We start from the raw sequence: 21,209 nt of genomic DNA on the forward strand, positions 1-21,209 counted from the left end.
ATATGATTATGATAATATAGTAAAAAAACATTTTTAAAGTTAGTTATTGTTTTGCTATCTGTCCTAGCAGACTGCGCTGCCAGATGTTATTGGCCTATCGTATTCTGTTAGAGTTTTAGAACGTGTCATAGTGTGATTGAAACTAAGTGTAAAAGATTTGATGTTTATTTTTGCTGTCAAATGAGCTATACATTCACAGCTTTTATAAATGTTTTTTTTGGCCCCCGCTATTAAGATCTCGTTCCACCCCCTACTTATTTCGGAACGGATATATTGAGGCAATATTTTTTTCGTTTGTTTTCCTCAGACATTATTGCTTAGGTCTATTTTATTATTCACTATATATTTCACATTATTTTTACAATTTATATCATAGTTTTACAGCTTAATTATTATGTTATATATAATTTTCACAGGTTTTATCTTTGGTTCTATTATTTAAATTTATGGTTAACATTTTATTTTATTTATTATTTTGATAATTTACCCGTATTTAACAAAACGTTTTTAGGCCTGGGTTTTGTTTCTTGCTATAGCTTCTTTGATGACTCTTGTGCAGAAGCTGAGGAAGGACGTTCTCCCTTCCTATTATAATGGAGACGATGTTTGCCTTCTCTTTCTTTCTACCTATCCGATATTCGGTCTCGATGAGGGCCCTCCCAAATGGGGAATAGTCGGCGACCAAGTGAATCACGGTCTGGTCCTCACCCGGTTCACAGAAGCACGTGGGGTCCTCCCTGAGCTTAAACGGGTGAAGGTACTCAGAGAAGTGCTCCGTGAAGAGTTGGACCAAGACCGTGTCCGCTTCCATACTGCGGAGCGCGGCAGGCTGTGACTGCGTCCGAGAAGAATTTCCGCGTTGTCGATGCCGCCGTACCTTCCATATACCTCCTATTCCAGCCGTCAAGCGTTCCTTGTTATTTGTGCCCATGTCGAGGCCTCCCCGGGAACTCTGGAGCCACTCTAGTTTAAAACAAGTCTTAGATTAGGCGCTCTATGCGCTCTCCCATCTAAAACGAGCAAATTCTGCAAATGATATTTAAGCAGTGACGCAAGAACAAAAAAAAAATCTACACGGACAAAAAAAGTCAAGTAAGTCAGTTTGTCTTTGATAAAAAGGTTTCATTGAATATGAAAGAAGTTATTAGTTTAATAAAATTTATTTTATCTAGATTGGTATGCAAGGAATGCTTTTATCTCCAAAATTACAAATTAATTGCAACACAGAACGTGAATGCGGGCTACAATTGAAGATAACGTTTCGTTGGATGTTTTATAATTTATAGACCTAAGACAGCTCGAAATTCTAACTACGTTTTACCTTGAAAATAAATTATGATCATGATCCTATATATACACTTTAAAGAGGCGTATGTATAGTTTATTTGTTGTGAAATTTTACATGGTATGTCCTATTAAAAATAAAAGGTTTCAGAAATTATAAACAGTGTAAGGATGACAAAGTAAGAAAATGCGTTTTAAAATTCATATCGCTACATAATTAAATATTGTTTACTATTTATCCCTGCCTTTGCACTACTGGTATAATGTAGAGTATCCGGCGATAAATATTGCACATCGACCTTTGGAAAGAGACAATCGGCTAATTTCAGCTTCGTAAAGCGTTATCTCTGTCGCACGAAATACAAACAGTCCAGTATCTATTAGGAGCTGTTACAACAAGTATCATTTGCTTCTTTTAATAATTATTTTTATTCTTTGTATAAAATACGCCAATTTTTCTATGAGTGGTGATTTTAGGTTAGGGTAAAATAAAATAAAAAAAACATGTTACATTATGTTTACGTATTTAGGATAATTACAACTGTACATAATAAACACCATTATACCTATTCTTAAAATGAGATATCGTAATAAAATTAAAAAAAAAATGATACTTGTTTTAGCTGCTCCTTATAGACAGTTGGTATTGCGTGCGACAGAGATAACGCTCTACAAAGCCGAAATTAGCCGATTATCTCTTTCCAAAGACAAATGTGCAATATTTATCGCCGGGTACTGTATACAAAATATCTTGATAGAGAAACACCAAGAATAGCTGTCTCTTTGGACCGTTGAGTGAATATGAGTTTGCTAATGAGGTTCTGAAATTCCATATAATCTCTTTAGAATTCCGATCATTCTTTCTAGGATTGCTTAACGCTGGCCAACAGTGACGATTGACAAGCTATGTCAACTGACATTAAGTCATTGGTAGTAGAAAAATTCTTTTAGAAAGTTGGCAAGTTTTTCTCAAATCAATCTCGACTATTTGTAGACAATATTTTAAAAACAGGAAGATTAAAAAAAAGTACATTAATCTTAAATGTTCAATTTTTTTGGTGACATGGGTAATAAATGTTGATGACATATTCTAGATTGTTTCCGGAATAAGGAGAAAGATAAAAGAAAAAGTCATACGTGAAATCAATTTTATTTACAAAGTCTTTTTCGCACGAAACATAACCGGTGAGGTTTACTTAAACTATGCTGATCACTACCCTGATCCATTTATATTGCAATACTACATATTTCCTTAAGTGCATTTTAAATAAATTATGTTGGTAACACTAAATACGAACCGTCATTAATAATTGAAAAAATAAATAGTTTTACCCTTATATTATGTTACCCGGGCACAGTTAAAACCAGAAAATCTACAATTTATCTCACTATTTAGTGAAAACAAGGTAAGCATGTGTTTACATGATGGCAAAAATGTGAATCTACACGTGCACGGTGCAGTGGATGATAATATAACATCATATATATATAACATTTATTACTTCTTTAAAAAGTAACCACGTGTAAACCCATTTTTAATTTTTTTAATTGTCATTCGCTACAATTATTTGTTCCATCAGAAAAATGTAGCTAAAAGCACTATATTAATTCTGTCATCGAATATACTATATATTATATAACAAATAATATAACAAATTAAAAAGTTTATTATAACACTGGTAGGATGTTAAAATTGTGTAATATAAATATGAATTAATTGTTTCGTAATATATTCAATTTGATTGTAAAATGAACTTCGCGGTACGATAATATTTGAAAAATCTTTCGAATTCGTAAATTATTCAGATGTTTATTATAAAATAAAATATGTGCATATATTTTGTGATAATCTGTACTATTTCAGCTTTAAAAATTTCAACAACGAGATTCTAATTATTCCTATAATACCAGAATAGAAGAATAATATTTTTAATAGCAATAATACTAAAAGCTGTTAAAATTTTATAGCAATGCTTCCAATTGCGTGCTTTGTTATTATTTATGTACAGATTGTCATATACGTCAATGTCAAATTGGAATCGAGTGAAAGAGCGGAGTCTAACCTCAAAAAATTATTTAAAAATCTGTAAAATTGCCACATGCTTCTTAAATTTTGAAATTTGAATTTAGTTCATTTGGTTTAACAAAAAAAGGTTTTAAAAAAATATTCCTTTGAAATCAGAGCAGAACATTGTGAATTTTTGTCTATCATTTAAATAAGGCTTATTCATGGTAACATTAAAATGAAAAAAGTTAGAAAATGAATAGAAACTGAAATATTTATTATAATCACTGTAACGCAAAAAACCGTCACAGAATGCATAAAATTGATCAAATTTATTTTATGGGAATAATTTTCGAAAACGCGTGACAATATTTATTAAATTAATTTTCTGTGGTTAGCCGTCAGATCATTTCGATTTTACATTAATATATGGGACGGTATACACATCCCTTGTACTCCCTTTTTAAAAGATCGTTTATTTTATTATTATATATAATGTTGCTATTAAATAAATACGTATTTAAATAACATAACTTTCTAGTTCTGACACCGACGCATATAATATGCATGATAAATGCATATAATTAGATTCATTTGTGCGCACAGAATTGTCTATACGATGCTTCAATAAATAATCATGTAATTTTGTAAACAATCAACAATTATATTTTTATGAATTATCTAATTAAAAAGTTTTAATTTAGTTTTACATTCACATTTCCCTTTATATTATACATGTGTTGAAATTGGGCCGTGCGCATAATTGAATTGTAAAAGATCGCTGTCGATTTTAATTATTTTTTTCTATCAACGTTTATTGACTTCCATCCTAGCTGAATTCGAGGATCGTGTCATGAAATTAATAGTGTTATTTTTGTTTAACGCTGGAATAGCACCGGAACGCGCTATTAAAATAGCGCTTATTATAACAGCTGCTATTGTTACAGCTAAAAACGCCCATCGTACCGTCTCGACATAACCTAGCAATGTGTGTGAATGCTCCAATTCCTCTTGAAGTGGCTCTGGTATCTCAGCTCCCTGGAATTGAAAAACATTACTGTATTTATGTAATAAATATTGTAAATAAACACTTCGTGCTTATAGAGAAGTTTTGTAAATACCATAGCTTAAGGTAACAGAGAAATTTGGGACTTTGATCAAAACATTTCTATTTGTTTAGTCAAAACAAATAGACACGTATGCCTTCTAGCCTGTGTTTAAACAACACTTTAGGTTGGGAACGTAAATTGTTTGCTCAGTTGTGTGTTAACTCATTTTAAATAACAGTTTAAATGATTATACCATTGAATCAATATTTCTTTTTGACGGTATGAAAAGTTAGTTTGATATTTAATTATGTTGCATTAAGTCTTGTTGATGTAATAAGTTTTCTAAATATTATACAAGGTGATTTCGTAGCTTTAAAGATTTAACATCTATTTCAAATTCTTATATATGAAATGATCAATCTGAAATACATTACATTGTTTTATTTTTGCTACAGACAATAAATTTGGCAGTACTAAATCTTCAGGCATAGATAATAAACAATAATTAATTCTAATACGTAGCAACGCGATTTTTGAAAATGCTATTTCTAACTATGATATTATGTTATTTATTATTTCTAAAATCATTTTCTTTGCAATATTTACCTCTTCAAACCACATCAATGGGAAAAGTCCAGTTCGGACGTTCTGGAGTTGCGGAATTACGGGCATATTTCGGAGTTCTATGTTGAACTGGATTCGTTGCATACCTTTCATCACCACACCTGTTACCTGTAATTAAAAAAAAACATTAAATTGTATGATTTTTTATGGCCCTCGCTATTGGAGGCCTCTCGTACCACTAATTAGTTGGGATCAGGGTCTTTGTTTACAAATAAGTTTTACAGATTTTTCATCTTTATTCTTCTTTTTTTTCATTTCTTTTATTCCTACCTTATTTCCATCACAATATCTTACATTTTGTTCTTCCATTTCTTCTTGCTTTCATCGCCTTCCTTCCATCATCTTATTACTCTTAGGTGGCTAAGTACAATTTTTTTATTCTTTATTTTATTATTTACATATTCTATTTTTTTATTACAGTTTTCTTCGGGTTGTGCTTTCTTAATACATTACAATCCTAATATTAATTGACTAGTTATATTATGTGCAGTTTATTAAGTACCTACTTATCTATACTGTTTTGTTTCTATTAACAGTGTCACTCACCACCCTACGAGCAAACGATAGGAATGATGAGTGAAGGTTGTCGTCGCCCATCTTTAAGGCGATGCTCTCTAAATCTATCTAAATTGTATGATTGTATCCAGTTTGACATTTTATGATAGTGTGATATAATTATATCAACATCATAATGTCAGTCAATAGGTGCCCTCTGCGAGGTTTGGACGTTCCCTAAGAATCGTCTTGAGTCCCATTGACTTTCCACAACTTAGGTCATGTCGTCGGTTTGTGATCACTCGATAATCCGTCTGCACCAACAGCAGTCGATTTCATATAACTATATAATGTGCACAAATATGGCTCTATAAGAGAATTTTAGGATTTATGAAAAGATTGTTGTTTTATGCATTCGATTTTTAAATACTTCTTTTAAGGTTATGGCGCCAAAATTAGATTATTTTGGTAGTAACCTATAAAGAAGTGGATATTTAAACAGTAACGAATAGCAGTATGATTTTTAAAGACGAGTCATTTATAACTCAATTTTCATAAAAGTCTCAGTCTATTATGGAAAAAATTACATTGCAAATTAAAATTCAAACTCAATCTGTAGGCTACTAAATTGTACGTGAACTATGTATAAACTATTTTTTTATTAAATGAATAGTCCACATGACATATATATATATATATATATATATATATATATATATATATAATATGTGTAAACGAATTTTATTAAATATACTTCAACTCATTTATAGTTTTAAAACACATTTGTTCGCGTAATTATTTCAAATTCATTGTTATTGGGTAGACGAGTATTCGCAAGTTTTCTTAGGGGCATCAAATACGTCATGCTGGCAGCACAAGGAAAATTGTCTCAAAGCTGCTAGAGTATTAAGAAATTCAAGACGTTACGCTGTTAGTCAAACATAAGAAGTTTCTTCTCCAACTGTGTCGTATTCAAAATGTTTATTTTAATTATCAAAATCATACTAAATGTCAGTCAAACTGACATCACTCTAAAAAATGAACGTTGTGGTTATTTCTCTGACATATGATATTGTTTTACATATACATATGGTGAACAAATGCATAAGATTTATTCAAAAGACTGTTTTAATTACAAAGTTAATATGCGAAAATATACGTAACAAAAATTTTAAGCGCTTAAACACTTGAGTTTGACGGCCTTAACGCGAGTTTTTAAAATTAGACAATTATGACAATAGGCCGATGATCGCACGAAATGACGTAAGCCATTACAAATTGCACGATAAATGAAGCAACGTGACATGCTACGGAACACATTGTCCTATTTTGTCAGCTGTTAAGAAATATTTCAGACTTTTGATCGAAATATTTCACATGACTAACCTCAATTGGTTTCTCGAATAGAAATCTTTCAGATATGGTAGCTTTTGATCATTAAATACAACATGGATGATAAGTAATGGTCACATTGTAGCTATATTAGATCAGACTCTTAACTATACCACGTAGAGCCTCTATTGTTGGGTAAACTTTGAGTCCGAGAGAGAGACTGATCCTTGACATCGGGCAAGACAATACTCTGCGAGCAGCGGATGAACTGCAGGAGAAAACCACATGGGTTGTTCTAGATTACTTCTGTGAGTAGTATCGAAAGAATTCTGATCCAGTTCGAAAACGTAGTCCTGTTGGTATATAGATGGTATAATGGAAGTATCGTAAAGACAATCTTTAGATAATTTTTTATCTCATTACAAAAAAAAGAAGAAGTATCGAACTTTATTAAATAGACAGACTCTTCTTCTGATTCGTGTACTGGTGTCAGAGTGGTCGTGGTCATGTCCCGGTTGGTTCTGATGCCCATGCAGTCTAGAGAGAGCGTCGCCATATTCCTCGGTGTTTGGCGGAATGAGAACTCGATATAAAAAAGCCCCCATTTTTGGAGACCTGCTGTCCAACTGCCATGTGTGGAGCAGGGATGTTACAATTCGGGCAAAGTATTTTTTGATTTTATTTATATCTTTTACTTTCTCCTTTCATCTTTTACATTCTCTTTTATTACAATTTTCTTCTGTCCTTTACAATTCTAACGTTCTTCACATTCAAATCGTCTCTTGGGCATCAACTTTCTTCCATTATCTTCGTTTCTAGACCACAATTTACCACGTTATCACAATTTTGATTCAATTTTCCGATTTTATTTACACTTTACTGATTGTTGTAATAATTTATTTCTAGTTTTATTATTATACAATAATAGCTGTATTTATTATCATTTTTTATTTACCAAACTTATGTTAACTTTACTCATGACTAGTTTGGGATCTTGCTAGACTCTTTTTGACTTATTTCTGTCCATCATCATCATGTTCATCCCTTTTCCCATCTTGACCTAAACCAAAGCATCCGCTCTACTGACTTATTAGAGATAGATTTTATGATGCCTCACCAATAGAAAGAAATATAAAAAGAAAGTTATACCCCACATACGTTCTTACTGATTATGATCAGAGAAAAGGATCGTGTCTCCTTTGACCACAGTGTATAACTCGCCTTAAACCCTTCCTAACCTTCATATAGCTACCACAATAAACAGTCATACTTTTAGGAGTACTTTAAGATTAGAGAATTTATCGTAATTGAAATAAAAGGCTGTAGTTTAAATTAAACCATAAGACTATTCCAGATGAAATGCTTTTACGGAATATTTGTGTTTGTCGAAATTAGATAGGAATTTATATACCTGGAAAGTTCATGGAAAGTTCGTAGAGTCGCCCAGCGCATAAGTTTTCGTCTTATAGAACTTCTGCAGTAGTTCGAAATCCCTCATTTGTCTACAAGAATTTTTTTTTTTTGTGTTTTGAATTCGCGGGTTTACTATTGGCTGGTAAAATATGAAGATTTAAGTGGCAGCACCACAGGATGGTCACGTATCTGTATGAGTATCACGTGCTCTTATCAAATCAAGCTTTGAAAGCAATAAGGCTATATAAGTTATGCTATATCAATTTATAATGTTATAAATCGATAGGCTGTCACAGTTTATTTATTTAATTTAATATTCTTTATTATACCACGTTATGATACATTTAAATAGTTACATAATAAACAGAAGAGTACAATGGTCGGTCTTTTCACACGAGGCAATCTCTTACAGACCACCATAGTATGAATAAGGTAAAAGTATAAATATTGGGTACTCCGAATATTTTTAAGTTTTTTTTTAAATAAGTTTTATGTAGGGTATGTTAATATTTACGAACTTCTTTCGAATCCATCCAATAACTTATTATGGAAAAAAGATCAATATATTATAACAAATGTACCTTATATTTATATATTTTGTTCTTGATTAGAGGGAAATAAATGGAGCGAGATGAGATGGGGCGTTGGGTCGAAATAATTAAGACGCGTGATCGACACCATACGTACGTGTATGTATTCGACCTACTTACTTATATATACTTGTAAGTATTTTATAATTAATAAACACTGTCCTATGCGATTCGTAAACTATGTTATAAATTAACAGGAAAAAGTTGACTGTATGTGAAATAAGATGACTGAAACAAAGTCCTCCTTAAGTTATGACGTGACCAAAGAGAATAAGGAAACAGTTTTATATATTTTGATTGTGGTTAGTTTTATAATACTTCCATTGCTAGATAATATTCTTCTATGGTTTTACCATACTACCATTGTTAGGATAATATTCGAGTTAGGATATTATTAGAGACAGGTTTTTGAAATAAACTAATACTGAACATATTTTTATTCCAACTCATACATAATAAACATTTTGACCAGTTATGGGATTTGAAGAAATTTTAAAACCAGTCAGCCTGGTCAGAAATAAGGTCGATTCGCATTTTACAAGGAACGAAAAGCCTCGATCATTTGACTACGAGACAGCTGTGTGTATATATATACATAATGTGTATATATATACATAATGATGGAAACCATCTCCCTCTAATGAGCGATGATCAGATTCGACCAATTATTTTGGATATTGCAATAAGTTTATACAGGAAACAGTAAGTAGAAATAAAACATAAGTGAGAAAAGGACTAATATATAGCTACTACCGCTATGTAGCAGTAGTCGTGCAATGAAGTGCACCGCCCACTATCCCGCTGATAAATGCGCATGCGGCAAACAATGCGAATTACATAATTTTGAAAAATCGTGATCGAAGTCCTGGACACGAGAATCAACAATAGAGTATATATTCAATTCCTATCCAACAGTGGGAACATTATATCGACATTGAAAACGTACCGGGTCCAGGTGAACGAAGCTCCTGTGCTTTTCAGGGTCTGGAGATAGTCCGGTGTACACGTACTCCCGCAGCTCTTCAGACGCGAGGTAGAAGTGGGGCAACGAGATGATAGCTGGCGCACCCTGGCAGGGCATGAGGTTCAACACACCCATCAGGAGGCAGCCGTCATGGTTTCCACTCCAATTCCTGAAATTAATTAATTTTATATCTTTACTACCTTTCCTGTCAGGTTTCGTCATATCATAAGTGTTTTATGTGCAGGTCTATCGTAGTACTGTAGAAGGAAATAAAAAAATTAAAACGTATTCCAGAGCGATCACTTTATTTAATATTTTAATAATAAACCACGTTTGTGAAGTAATAGCCGAGCAGTAGACTACTAAAACTTGCATTCTTAGGTCACTGCTTCGATTCCCGAAATTAAATCTTATTACTGGGCTGCATTCTGTTACTCGTCCAACTCACTGTATCGCTAACATTGTCAAAGTTTAACAGCATCATATTCTCGTTGGTGTTTATTGTTTGAGAACTACATTGCACTATGTACGGAATACCTTAGATCGTCTGTGTAACGTGTGTAGCCTACAAAATCTATTAAGTATTATACGCAGTTCCAGCTCATAGACTCCCACTGCAAGCCGTAGGCTTCCCATTAAGATATCTATGGGGTAATCTACCATAATCGCCACGCTTGGTTTTCGAGTTATGGAAACCTGTTTGTGAACAGTGGCAATCTTTTATAATAATTGCACAAATATATTGCAGGGCTAAATTATATCAAATTTACGCAAGACACTTATTTCTTAAGTATTGATATAATATATTCAAACGTTTAAAACATAAAAGTAAAATATAAATTAGTCGAAGATACATTTTGATTTATTTAACATATACACGTTAACATAGTGCAAATATATGCTAAACTAGCACATCGTCATAACGTATGTAGATAAAACTCAAGTAATCCCCGCCTTTTGTTCGACAAAACTAATTGACATATGTCATTGTGACATTTGACAGCTGACTTCACATTGGTGTTGCCTGATATAATTTCTCCTAATTTCTCTTCTAGCTTGACCCTTGCTATTACTCTCATTTTTAAATATTTTTGGTATAATACCATTAAAATACACGTTTTTTTAACAGGAGAAGACGTCGTAATGCAACGGTAAAGTTTAAATAAGTTTGGAATAGAAGCCGTGAGAAAGGAATGATTTTTCAAATGATTTCTAAATGAATACGGTTTATGAAAGAATTGAGAACTAAAAAAGCTCTTAAGGGTAACGTTTAGATCTATAAATCTTGTTATTTTTCATTCTCCTTTAAAAGCAAAATTTTAATCTCCTCTGAACTGTTCATAAGTCACATACGGTAAAGTTTAATGGCCTTTGTTAAACGAAACTTTATTAGCAGTTAAGAGTGTTTTTTATACAGTTAGGAAACCGATTCGACAAGACAAAGTTAATATCGCTCTTCCATATACTTTTTTTAATTTCGAACGTGTACGTACATAAAATTTGCTTAAAATCATTGTATTTTTTTTATGTAGGTTTAGACCTATTTTTTTTTGCTTTATTTAATTGTGTAGTCAATATAAAAAGAATACATATCGACTCGTAATTATGTCAAAGGTCTATATTAATATGGACATGTCTTAAGATTTTAAATTAAAAAAAAAATTCTTAACACACGAAGTTATAAAATAGAAGGTCCTTATTCAGTTTCTTGATATATTGTATTTGAAATCAGTATTCTAAGTCCGTCGAAGACATTTGAATTATACATTGATTGTATAAGTTTATGATAATTACAAAATACATTTAACAATTTAAAGCTTTTTCTACCGGATTTCAATCAACCTGTATTGTCGTTGTAAAAAAAGTTACATTAAATTATTTTGCTATTACAATGTGACAGGTTTTTAATTAATGACAGTCTACAGCAGTGATTCCCAAAGTGGTCTATATCGACCCCTAGGGGTCTATAACAACCTGCAGGGGGTCTACGTCAGCGAAAAAAAATTTGGGGGTCCATGAAATGAAAATGGGGGTCCACAGACTGGACATCATTAGCCGAGGAGATTTAAGATTAACTTTTACAAAATTGACGCCAAATGTTGATTATTTATTATTAAAGCATCAGGTTCATCCTTCTCATTAAAAATATTGACTTATTATTTATGTTACTTTATTTATAGTTTATTTTATGTTTATTTAATGTTACAAAATTAATGTTAAATTAATTTTAATTAATGTTAAAATTTTATTATGAGTAGTTTTAATTTAAGTTTAATTAATAAATGTATAAATTATCATGTGTTTTTACTTTAATTTTTTAACACTAAACTTCACTACAGTTAGAAATTTACAGGAAATCAATATCAAGTAAGTAAGGGGTCTACCCAAGACGGAAAAACATGGCAAGGGGTCTACGACACAAAAAAGTTTGGGGAACTCTGGTCTACAGGGACAGATAATAAATAATAATTAATTTAAATGTGTAGTGATTCGAATTTTGAAAAAGATTTCCATTATCATTATCACCCATGAAACCATTGACTTTGTGGATACCATAGCCATATATTCACCCCTTTAAAATTATAACCAATCACCCTGTATACTAAACATACAACCCCTCACTCGGAAGTGTATGATAAAGTAAGTCGTTTTATTTTATAACCCTCATATATATATGTTAATCTGACCCAGCAATAAATAGCACAGGTCATCGGCCTATTTGGCGTAACTCCATCAGACGTCTTTCTTATTTGGCACATAAACTATACGGAGTTGTATAATATATATATTATATTGGGTCATAAATGTAATAAATTAGTTTTTATTTCACAAAATGGCGTTTTTAAATGTTCAGTTTAAACGTAATACGACTAGTATTTGAATTTATTATTATTTTTTTAAACGGCACCTAAATTAGAACAAATGAAATGAAGATAGATACGTAATTTGCTAATAGAAGGCAATCAAACTAACAAAACAGATGTTTAACCCTTAATAGCCTGATTGAAGTGTTTTTTTTTAATATTACTGTGTTTGCTTGAGGCACTAGATGAAGGAAAAAATTGATTTTTTTTTAATTTCGTTGGAAAGAATATTATACAACAGTAAAATTCGTACAGCCAACCCATAAAAAAACTAATAGAAATGTGAACATTCGGTTTAAAATTGGTATCAAAATTGAAACTCTAGGCTATTAAGGGTTACGTCGTTACAAATTTATTTATTGAAAATTAATTGTACTTGAAGGAGCCGCAAGGTTTCCGAATGACGACCACGATTCGGTAATTGGTAGACAGTAGTAAGTAGACAATCTTTTGAAGGAGGCCTCTTCCTTGAAGTGGGCGTTTATGAGCTGACATAAATGAATTAATAACGTTTGAATACGTTGAATTTCAATATCGAGTCATAATAAAAATGTGTTTCATTCAAACATTTATAAAGCATTATTCAGGTAAATCGCATTAAAAAACAAAAGTTATATGAATAGAAGCATTAGTATTTTCTCATTTAAAAGTTCACATTTTTAAACTGTAACAGAACAGTCTGTGCAAAACTTTTGTACCTTTTATTACATTCGCAGTCGCAACATGGATTTAAAAGTGTTTTTTTTTTTTAATTTTGTCAACATAATTTATAAAGTGTAGATAATAATTCAACTACAGTTATTATGCTCGGAAAAATAGTACAAAAGATTTATAACATAATAATCTTTTTTATTATGTTAAATTGATATCAGTATTGTTATTAGATGATCAAAAGGTTTTTGAATCGCGATGATGAGTTGATAGACGCGGCTCGGGAAGGTCATGCTCTAGGTCAGTGATTCCCAAAGTGGTCTATTTCGACCCCTAGGGGTCTATGACAACCTACAAGGGGTCTACGTCAGCGAAAAATTTTTTTTTAATCTTACGTATATTTTACATAACAGATACAAAATTTTATTTAGAGTAGTTTTAATTTAAATTCAATTAATAAATGTATAAATTAACCTGTGTTTTTACTTTAAGTTTTTAACACTAAACTTCACTAAAGTTAGAAATTTACAGGAAGTCAATATCAGGTAAGTAGGGGGTCTACCAAAGACGGATAAAAATGGCAAGGGGTCTACAACACAAAAAAGTTTGGGGAACTCTGCCCTAGGTGGACCTATCGCATAGTCAAGGTCGCTGAAAAAATCTGGATGCGGACAGCCTAAGTGCTGTCATCGAGGCATTCTTTGGAAGTCTATACCTTGCAGAGGGCGTGTATGTTGACATGATGATAAAACTTTTATCGCATAAACTTTTTTATAACCACATTAAATTAAATATGAGTATTTCTCCTTGTCTCTCATCATGCTGGCAATGCTTGGTTCCTGTCTGTGACATCGTCATTTTCTAGAAGGAACCAGTCGAAAGAAATCGGCAGAAGACACATCCTGCTTGGAGACGACGCCGTCAGAAGAGCGACGCGCCTTGTAACAGCCTGTCGGAAATTATTGTTCCCTATCAGAAACCTAGCCTACGGAGTCGCAGTTGTTTAGTGTGGGGGAGCCATATACTCACACTTGTTTTAATGACTGCGCCCGAAAATGGGTGGGTAGAATCATAATGGTTTAAAGAGTAGTGTAGATTGTGTGTCAACATAATCTGCTTACGCATTTTTCACGGGTTAACCAGAATAGCAGGATCTGGGAAAATTAAAGTCCTAATAGATATATCGGAGTCGCTAATAGCGCAGAACGCGACCATTATGCGAGTTTTTGTGTGAAGGAATCCCATGTAATCCTACCCCCCCTCAAATGGGGAAATAAAACAAATACGGATATAATACAGTTCCTATGGCAAATCATTTTCATTATAGAGACAGTTTGAACACACAAAACTATATTTTCTATTTGAACGGCACGTCTCTCATACGGTGTTCAATATATTTAGTCTAGTATTCAATTTCAAAGAGAACTCTGGAACATAGTGTTATTATGCTAACTGCTATATTATTATGTTTATTTATAGTTTTGTATAAAAATCGATATGAATAGATCACCGAAGGGAATCTAAATAATAATCGATTGTTGAAACTTATAAATACTGGCAACAATTTGCAGTGGCAGCAATAAAAGCAGATCTATATACAAATCTATATAATAATAAATCAATACAATTGTCTTGCCTTACTCGAGAACGGCTTCAGCGATTTCATTCATTTTTTTTCTAAGATCACTAATACTTTATAGAAATGAAATGAAAAAAAAAAAATTGCATAGATACTTGAAAATTTTTAAATAATATAATGACAGTTGAAATTGCACATTTGAGTTCGCTTTGAATTTCGAACATTATGTAGTTCATGCGATGTCAGTCATCACCCATAATTTTTTTTCACATTTAATAAAATAATAAAGTAAATAAGACTGGAATGGACAATAACTTTTGACTGTACAAAGTCTGTGAGAACAGATAATAAACAATAATTATTTTTTATATCTAATATATAAAATTTCTATGTCACAATATTAGTTACCGTACTCCTCGATTTTTACCAAATTTTATATGCGTATCCAGTAGGTCTGAGATTCGGCTACTATCATACCCCTAAGTGATAAGGGTTGTTCACCCTTAAAATTTTTTTTTAATTTTTGAACAAATTTTTCGTGATATTATGATACAGCATACAAAAATACATACAACTCTAAATTTTCACCCCTCTACGATCAACCCTTATTTTATATTTGTTAATTAAAAACATTATTTTTTTGCAAAACAACGTTTGCGAGATCAGCTAGTATTACTATGTATAAAATTAATTATTGTTTCTTAAATTCGTTCTCAAATTACTATTTGAATTTGGAAAACTCTCTTATTATATTTTTTTAAACCTTTTAATTTGAGATAGTATGTGCCATACATTATTTCACAACAAATAAGTACCAATTAAAACCTGAGTTTGTGGGACCTGACGCTTGTACTAGGTTTGTACCTGTACTACAAGTCATCAGGCCCTATCTCTTGAATAGTATTTTGATTTTGACAGTATCGTCTAAAGTGATGGTATTAACAAAATTAGGTTTATACATCCGGAGAAATAAGGAAACATAATTTTTAAGTACTTTTTTTTGTCAGTACTAAGTGAAAAGTGTCATATATTCCGTGTTATGTGATGTTATGTTCTTATTTATTTATTACAGAAAATAATAATACAAAGAATAAGTGTACAAAGCTTAAAAAAATAATTTAAAAAGTTTTTGTCCCTGGCAACTTTTAAAAAATATGTGAATCATTATTATTAATCTCGTTAAGAAAGTTTAACGCAAAATTTATATTTCATTTCCTCTAGATCACTCAATCGGACTGTTTGATTGGATTTGAGAATTGCGCAATCGATTTGATTAAAACGCCATTGAGATAAGATGAATGAAGTTATTTACTTAGCAAATAAGTATTATGAAATATCACTTAGCGAAACAGATAATAAAATGGATAATTAAGTAAATTGTATCACAAGTTGTGTATTTAAGTATGACTCAGGGATCTTTACGAACTTTATTTAATATCCAATATCTTGTATATTGACACATGCATTGTTTGTAACTCATTACAACAGGCTTTTGTTTTAAGTTATTTCCAGATGTGGGTAAGTAGTATGATTTCCTATTCTTCAATCTCCACTGGAAGGACGCACACTAAATGGTCGTACCTTTAGCCTCACCCTTAGCCTCTTCTCAGATGAAGGTTCGTTGGATATCCCTTGTAGTTTTAAGCTAAAGGATGCTACAAGGGAGCTCAATCTGATTCTAGTTTGTATCAAATTGAGCTCTTTCATTCTTTTTATGAGATATACAAGTCAATTTTGATTGTTAGTAGACAAAAAATATAGATAAATGAAATAAATATAGAAATAACTTACTTTCTGCAGAAGCATTTGTTCTCTGGGTGAACACTCTTGGACGCCAGCGCCTCACTTGTCAACTCATAGTAGTACGAACTCATGTTGAAGATGGGTCGCTTTCCGATCAGATTCAAGAATAAAGACCTGGGGTATAAAATGCAATAAATTTTAGTAAACTGTTAAATAAGAAGAAGATCAATATTTAGCCACTTCCGCACATTGGCTAAATATTGTTTTTTTTTCTTACTTGGGATGGATTTCCGCAAGGTAACGCCTGATTCCATTAAATAATTTAACTGTTAAATGTGACCAATACAAGTAATAACCAATTATAAAACATTAAATAAGTGATATTTTATTCGTAAAACTAGGTAAAAGCAATGGAATTAAAATTAAAATCAGACATTATTATTTATTTTGTTAACATTATCGTGCTATTCGTAACAATTGCGTATTATATTACAAAGTGATTTATAGGATGTTCATTTATCTGTTTATTTATTTCTTTTTCTTCCTCTGTTTTTTTATACTTTCTGAAGCAAGTGCGATCCAAATTAGTTTGGTGTATTTATTTATTATTGTATTACATTTATAATATGTTTTATACGTTTTTATTATAAATATATATCTTATATACATATGTATGTATGTTTTGTATGATGTCTGTCCATACTATATTTCTCTGTAAGAGATTGACTTGTGTGATAAGACAGACCATTGTACTTTTTTGTATATTGTTGTTCAACAATTTAAATGTATCCTAACATGTACAATAAAAAATATAAAATAAATAAAATAATGAGTAATTGTTGTAAAAGCTAATCAATGGGTATAAGAGATCTATGTAAGTATACTCATGTCTAATACTACCCTCCCATACTTGCAATTTCATGATTAAAACCATGAGAAAAATTTATGATAATCAAAAAATAATTCACTACTTTGTAGTTTTCACAAATGTGACTGCTTTCATCTTTTCCAATTTAACCCTTAAATGTATAACTCTTATATATACTTAAAAAAAATTATATCTCGCAGATATATACACTACAATGCGAGGAAGAATAGAAAAAAATGTAATATTCCTTATACTTATTTATAAAAAAAATTATGTTGCAGTTATACAACACTGCATTTACTTTTAAGTTTAGTACTCATTTTAGTTTTAAGTGGTATGTTGCAGTTTTTCGTCATTATGCATTTAAGGGTTAAATCGTTTTATTTTAGAAAAAGCTCTATGTAACAAACTAACGCAATGTCATATTGAATTTATACACACTTGTATCCCTTGGATAGTCGATTTCAATACTTTGATGTACTAAAATGCTCAACGGGATATGTTCAAGGTACATTTCGGGGTAATCTGGGCGGAAGGGAGACACTTATTCAATAGGTGTCAACAAATAACTGATAAAACTACCTTCGTTTCGTATTATTCAGAAATCCTGTAATCTCAATTTTGAAGCCTTTTCTAAGTTATCCATTAAATATATTTAATGACATGAAATTACTCTCTAAAGGTATATATAAAATTAAATAATATTTGTATGAATAATATTCTTAGAGACAGGTTCTGCTTCTGCTCAAGAGATTATTAAATATTGTTATGAATTATATGTGAATTGTTTTCGGTTTCTTGAAAAGAGCAAATGTAGTCGCATATCTGCTTTTCGAACACGATGAAAGAGTAATAAATATATATATATATATATATATATATATATATATATATATATAAATACACTATATATTTAGTGTGCTCTATTAGTACTAAACCACTTCTTACTAACATACGTTGTATATAGAAAGAAAGCTGGCAGCCGGCGCCGATCTACAAGCGCTTATCGGAATCAGCCAGTGCGAAAAATCTGCGCTGGTAATAGGCGCCGAGGTTCTATACAAAGCACAAAATCAGCGCCAATAAACTTGTCGGAATCTGTCAGAGAGGTTCGGCGCTGGCTGGTTACGATAAGCGTGGGTAAATCGGCGCCGGTTTTGTTTCCGTATAAGGCTTTAAGTAAGGTGTACATGCCTGCAAATATCAGGCTCGAACGTATAGAGTTTCTGCGGTACATTATTCTCGTCTATCGGTGGGAAGATGGTCGCGTCAGAGCCGTTGATTTGACCGCAGTAGGGGTCCTTCCAAGCTTTCATCACACGTTCGCCCTTGTATGAGACTATGTGGCCCAATTCATTGATGTCCTTTGTACCGCGGACCATCTCGAATGGACCGATACCAGATGAGTTAAACTATAATAAAAGATTTATTTATAAAATAAATTAAACGTGTACACAGTAGCATACATACACTTTTTTTCTCTTTATACAAGAGACTTGCGTCACATTAATAAACATACTTTAATGCTAAATAAACATAATTATATTTATTCTAAAGGATCATTGGTTATATTAAGATCGGGAAGTAATGACGCTTTCTTAAGTTAAATTCTGACTTTTTTTTTTAAATTTTTTAATAAGTTTTTTTTATTTCTGATCATCAATACATTCAATTCCGTTATTAACAACCTTTTGCTATCTAGTATACAAATGTTCAATGCCGGAGCGGTAAAAATCAAACGGTTTTTTTTTGGAAAATAAGTCGACAGAAACGACGTTACTTTCCGGTCTAATAATCGAACTAATTTAATACATGTGACATGTTTAATGTGTACATGTTTAATACACTAGATAACCTGCTAGTTACAATTTTCTGTAAGTTTTCTTATTTTTATAATAAACATTTTAAACAAAGTTTTCATGTTATAATCTGTCGCATTAATATTTGTTTCTTTTACTTTCATCTTAAGTACAATTACATGTTAAATAGGAATTAATTTAATGCATAAAATCACAGGTTAATAGAGACAATAACATGAACAAAGACATGTGCAAATGATAAAATCACAGGAACATTTTACGCCCATGTAAACACATCCTCATTTACATATTACTAACGAATGAGATGACAAATATTTTTAATTCTTAATAATTTAAAGATGCGAACATATTAGAATCCTGATTAAAAATCGTCACCAAATTAATGTAGGTATCCTGAAGCGTCGTAAATACAAAATCTATTTGTACTCGATAGAAAACTTATAAGTTGCCATAACAAAAGGTAATTTCGTGGGCCTCGACAAATAAAGTCAAATAATAAAATTGACATTATATCTCACGGTTCAAAAGACTAGTAATCTTAACTTATAATGTTATGTTTTTATTATCGTTTCCACCGGTAAACATTTATTAACCTAGATTTAGGTAAAAATAGAATTTTTATATCGAAAACATTCAAAAACCAATTTGTTTTCTCTGTCGATTATAAGGAATACCATATCCTCTGTAATACGTCCACTTCTGGAAATTTGCCTCCTACATAGGTTGCCAACATGACCCGTTGGAAGAGACCAGCATCCAGCGTCTTTTGGCGACTTTGACAGAGCTTATAAAAGTAAGAAAGTAAGTAAGAAAGGGACTATGTATATAGCTACTTCCGCTATGCACAAGTAGTCATGCAATGAAGTGCACCGCCCGCCAGCCCGCTGATAAATGCGCATGCGGCAAAACCTTCACCCCTCCACGGGGTATCCTCAGGAGTAATGTTACACCGACCAGTGCCAAACACCGAGTCACAAGAAGAAAGAAAGAAGTCATAAGAAAAAATACACGACTCTAAACACCGATATTGTGAAGAAATTTAGAGGAAAGAACGAAAGACATTGGGCAGGACGAAAGAAGATTATATATAGATAAAAAAAAACCTAAAAAAATTATTATGTAAATACAGACTGTCCACCCATGATAGGAGTTGAACGAAAGGCACCAAAAAACGGAGCAATATGAAGAAACAAAAAAAATATGTATCTAAAAATATATAAAGAAAACAACGTCGTTATTAAAGCCATAATAAATTGTTTTATGCTAGTAGATTTGCGAGGAAACAAATACAATTTATTATAATTATAGTAAGACAGAATAGCTTTAATTGCCGACATGTTTCAATAATGCTATAAACCAGTGGTGTCAAACTCAAAACCTAATTTGGGTCGAATAAAAATGCTTAACTTTAAGTGGGCCGCAAAAAAAATTACTAAAACATTGTTTACGTCCCTGTCTTTCCTATTTCCTTTCCTATTTTAAAATTGACCCAAAGGATAGATTGACTTGATCGGAAAAATATTCATCAAGTGTCGAAATCGAACTGCGGCCCGTGCGTTTAGCTCCCCTGATATAAATCAAGGTTAACCTGTTATCAAAGTGAAACACCGACGATCGTACCGGATTAGCTATGCTCATATATTAGGTCAGTGACCTTTATAAAGTTTACGTTACAGTTTTTTTTCTATGGTGGATATTTTTATAAAATAACTCACGTGAGAGAACATAGAGAAATAGTATCCTTTGCCGTCTTCAGATGGTCGCATTGTCGATGGCATCTTTGCTCGTAATGTCCCGCAGACGAGACCTAAAAATACAAAATTATAAATAACAATATGCATTTTTATTTTCTTCTATATGATATTTCAAAATACATTTTAAAACTCATGTCGAGCCCACTTACTCTTAACAATCAAATTACCACCCTG

General features: G+C 31.8%; 1 protein-coding gene across 1 annotated transcript in view; it reads right to left on the reverse strand.

The window, feature by feature from the left end:
* Window positions 1-3,598: 3,598 nt before the first annotated feature.
* LOC137929016 (sensory neuron membrane protein 2-like) overlaps window positions 3,599-21,209 on the reverse strand; it is a 41,666-nt gene continuing 24,055 nt past the window's right edge. Inside the window, exons 5-10 of the mRNA XM_068772030.1 lie at window positions 20,997-21,088; window positions 18,656-18,873; window positions 16,642-16,767; window positions 9,739-9,925; window positions 4,945-5,070; window positions 3,599-4,327 (exon numbers count right to left, since the gene is read on the reverse strand). Of these exons, the coding sequence (XP_068628131.1) occupies window positions 4,097-4,327; window positions 4,945-5,070; window positions 9,739-9,925; window positions 16,642-16,767; window positions 18,656-18,873; window positions 20,997-21,088 (980 nt within the window). The 3' untranslated portion in view covers window positions 3,599-4,096. The remainder of the gene's footprint in view (window positions 4,328-4,944; window positions 5,071-9,738; window positions 9,926-16,641; window positions 16,768-18,655; window positions 18,874-20,996; window positions 21,089-21,209) is intronic.

The sequence above is a fragment of the Battus philenor genome, unplaced genomic scaffold, assembly GCF_028537555.1.
Source record: "Battus philenor isolate CCGP_79_NKW_IND1 unplaced genomic scaffold, ilBatPhil1.0.hap1 SCAF_4, whole genome shotgun sequence".
Classification (NCBI taxonomy): domain Eukaryota; kingdom Metazoa; phylum Arthropoda; class Insecta; order Lepidoptera; family Papilionidae; genus Battus; species Battus philenor.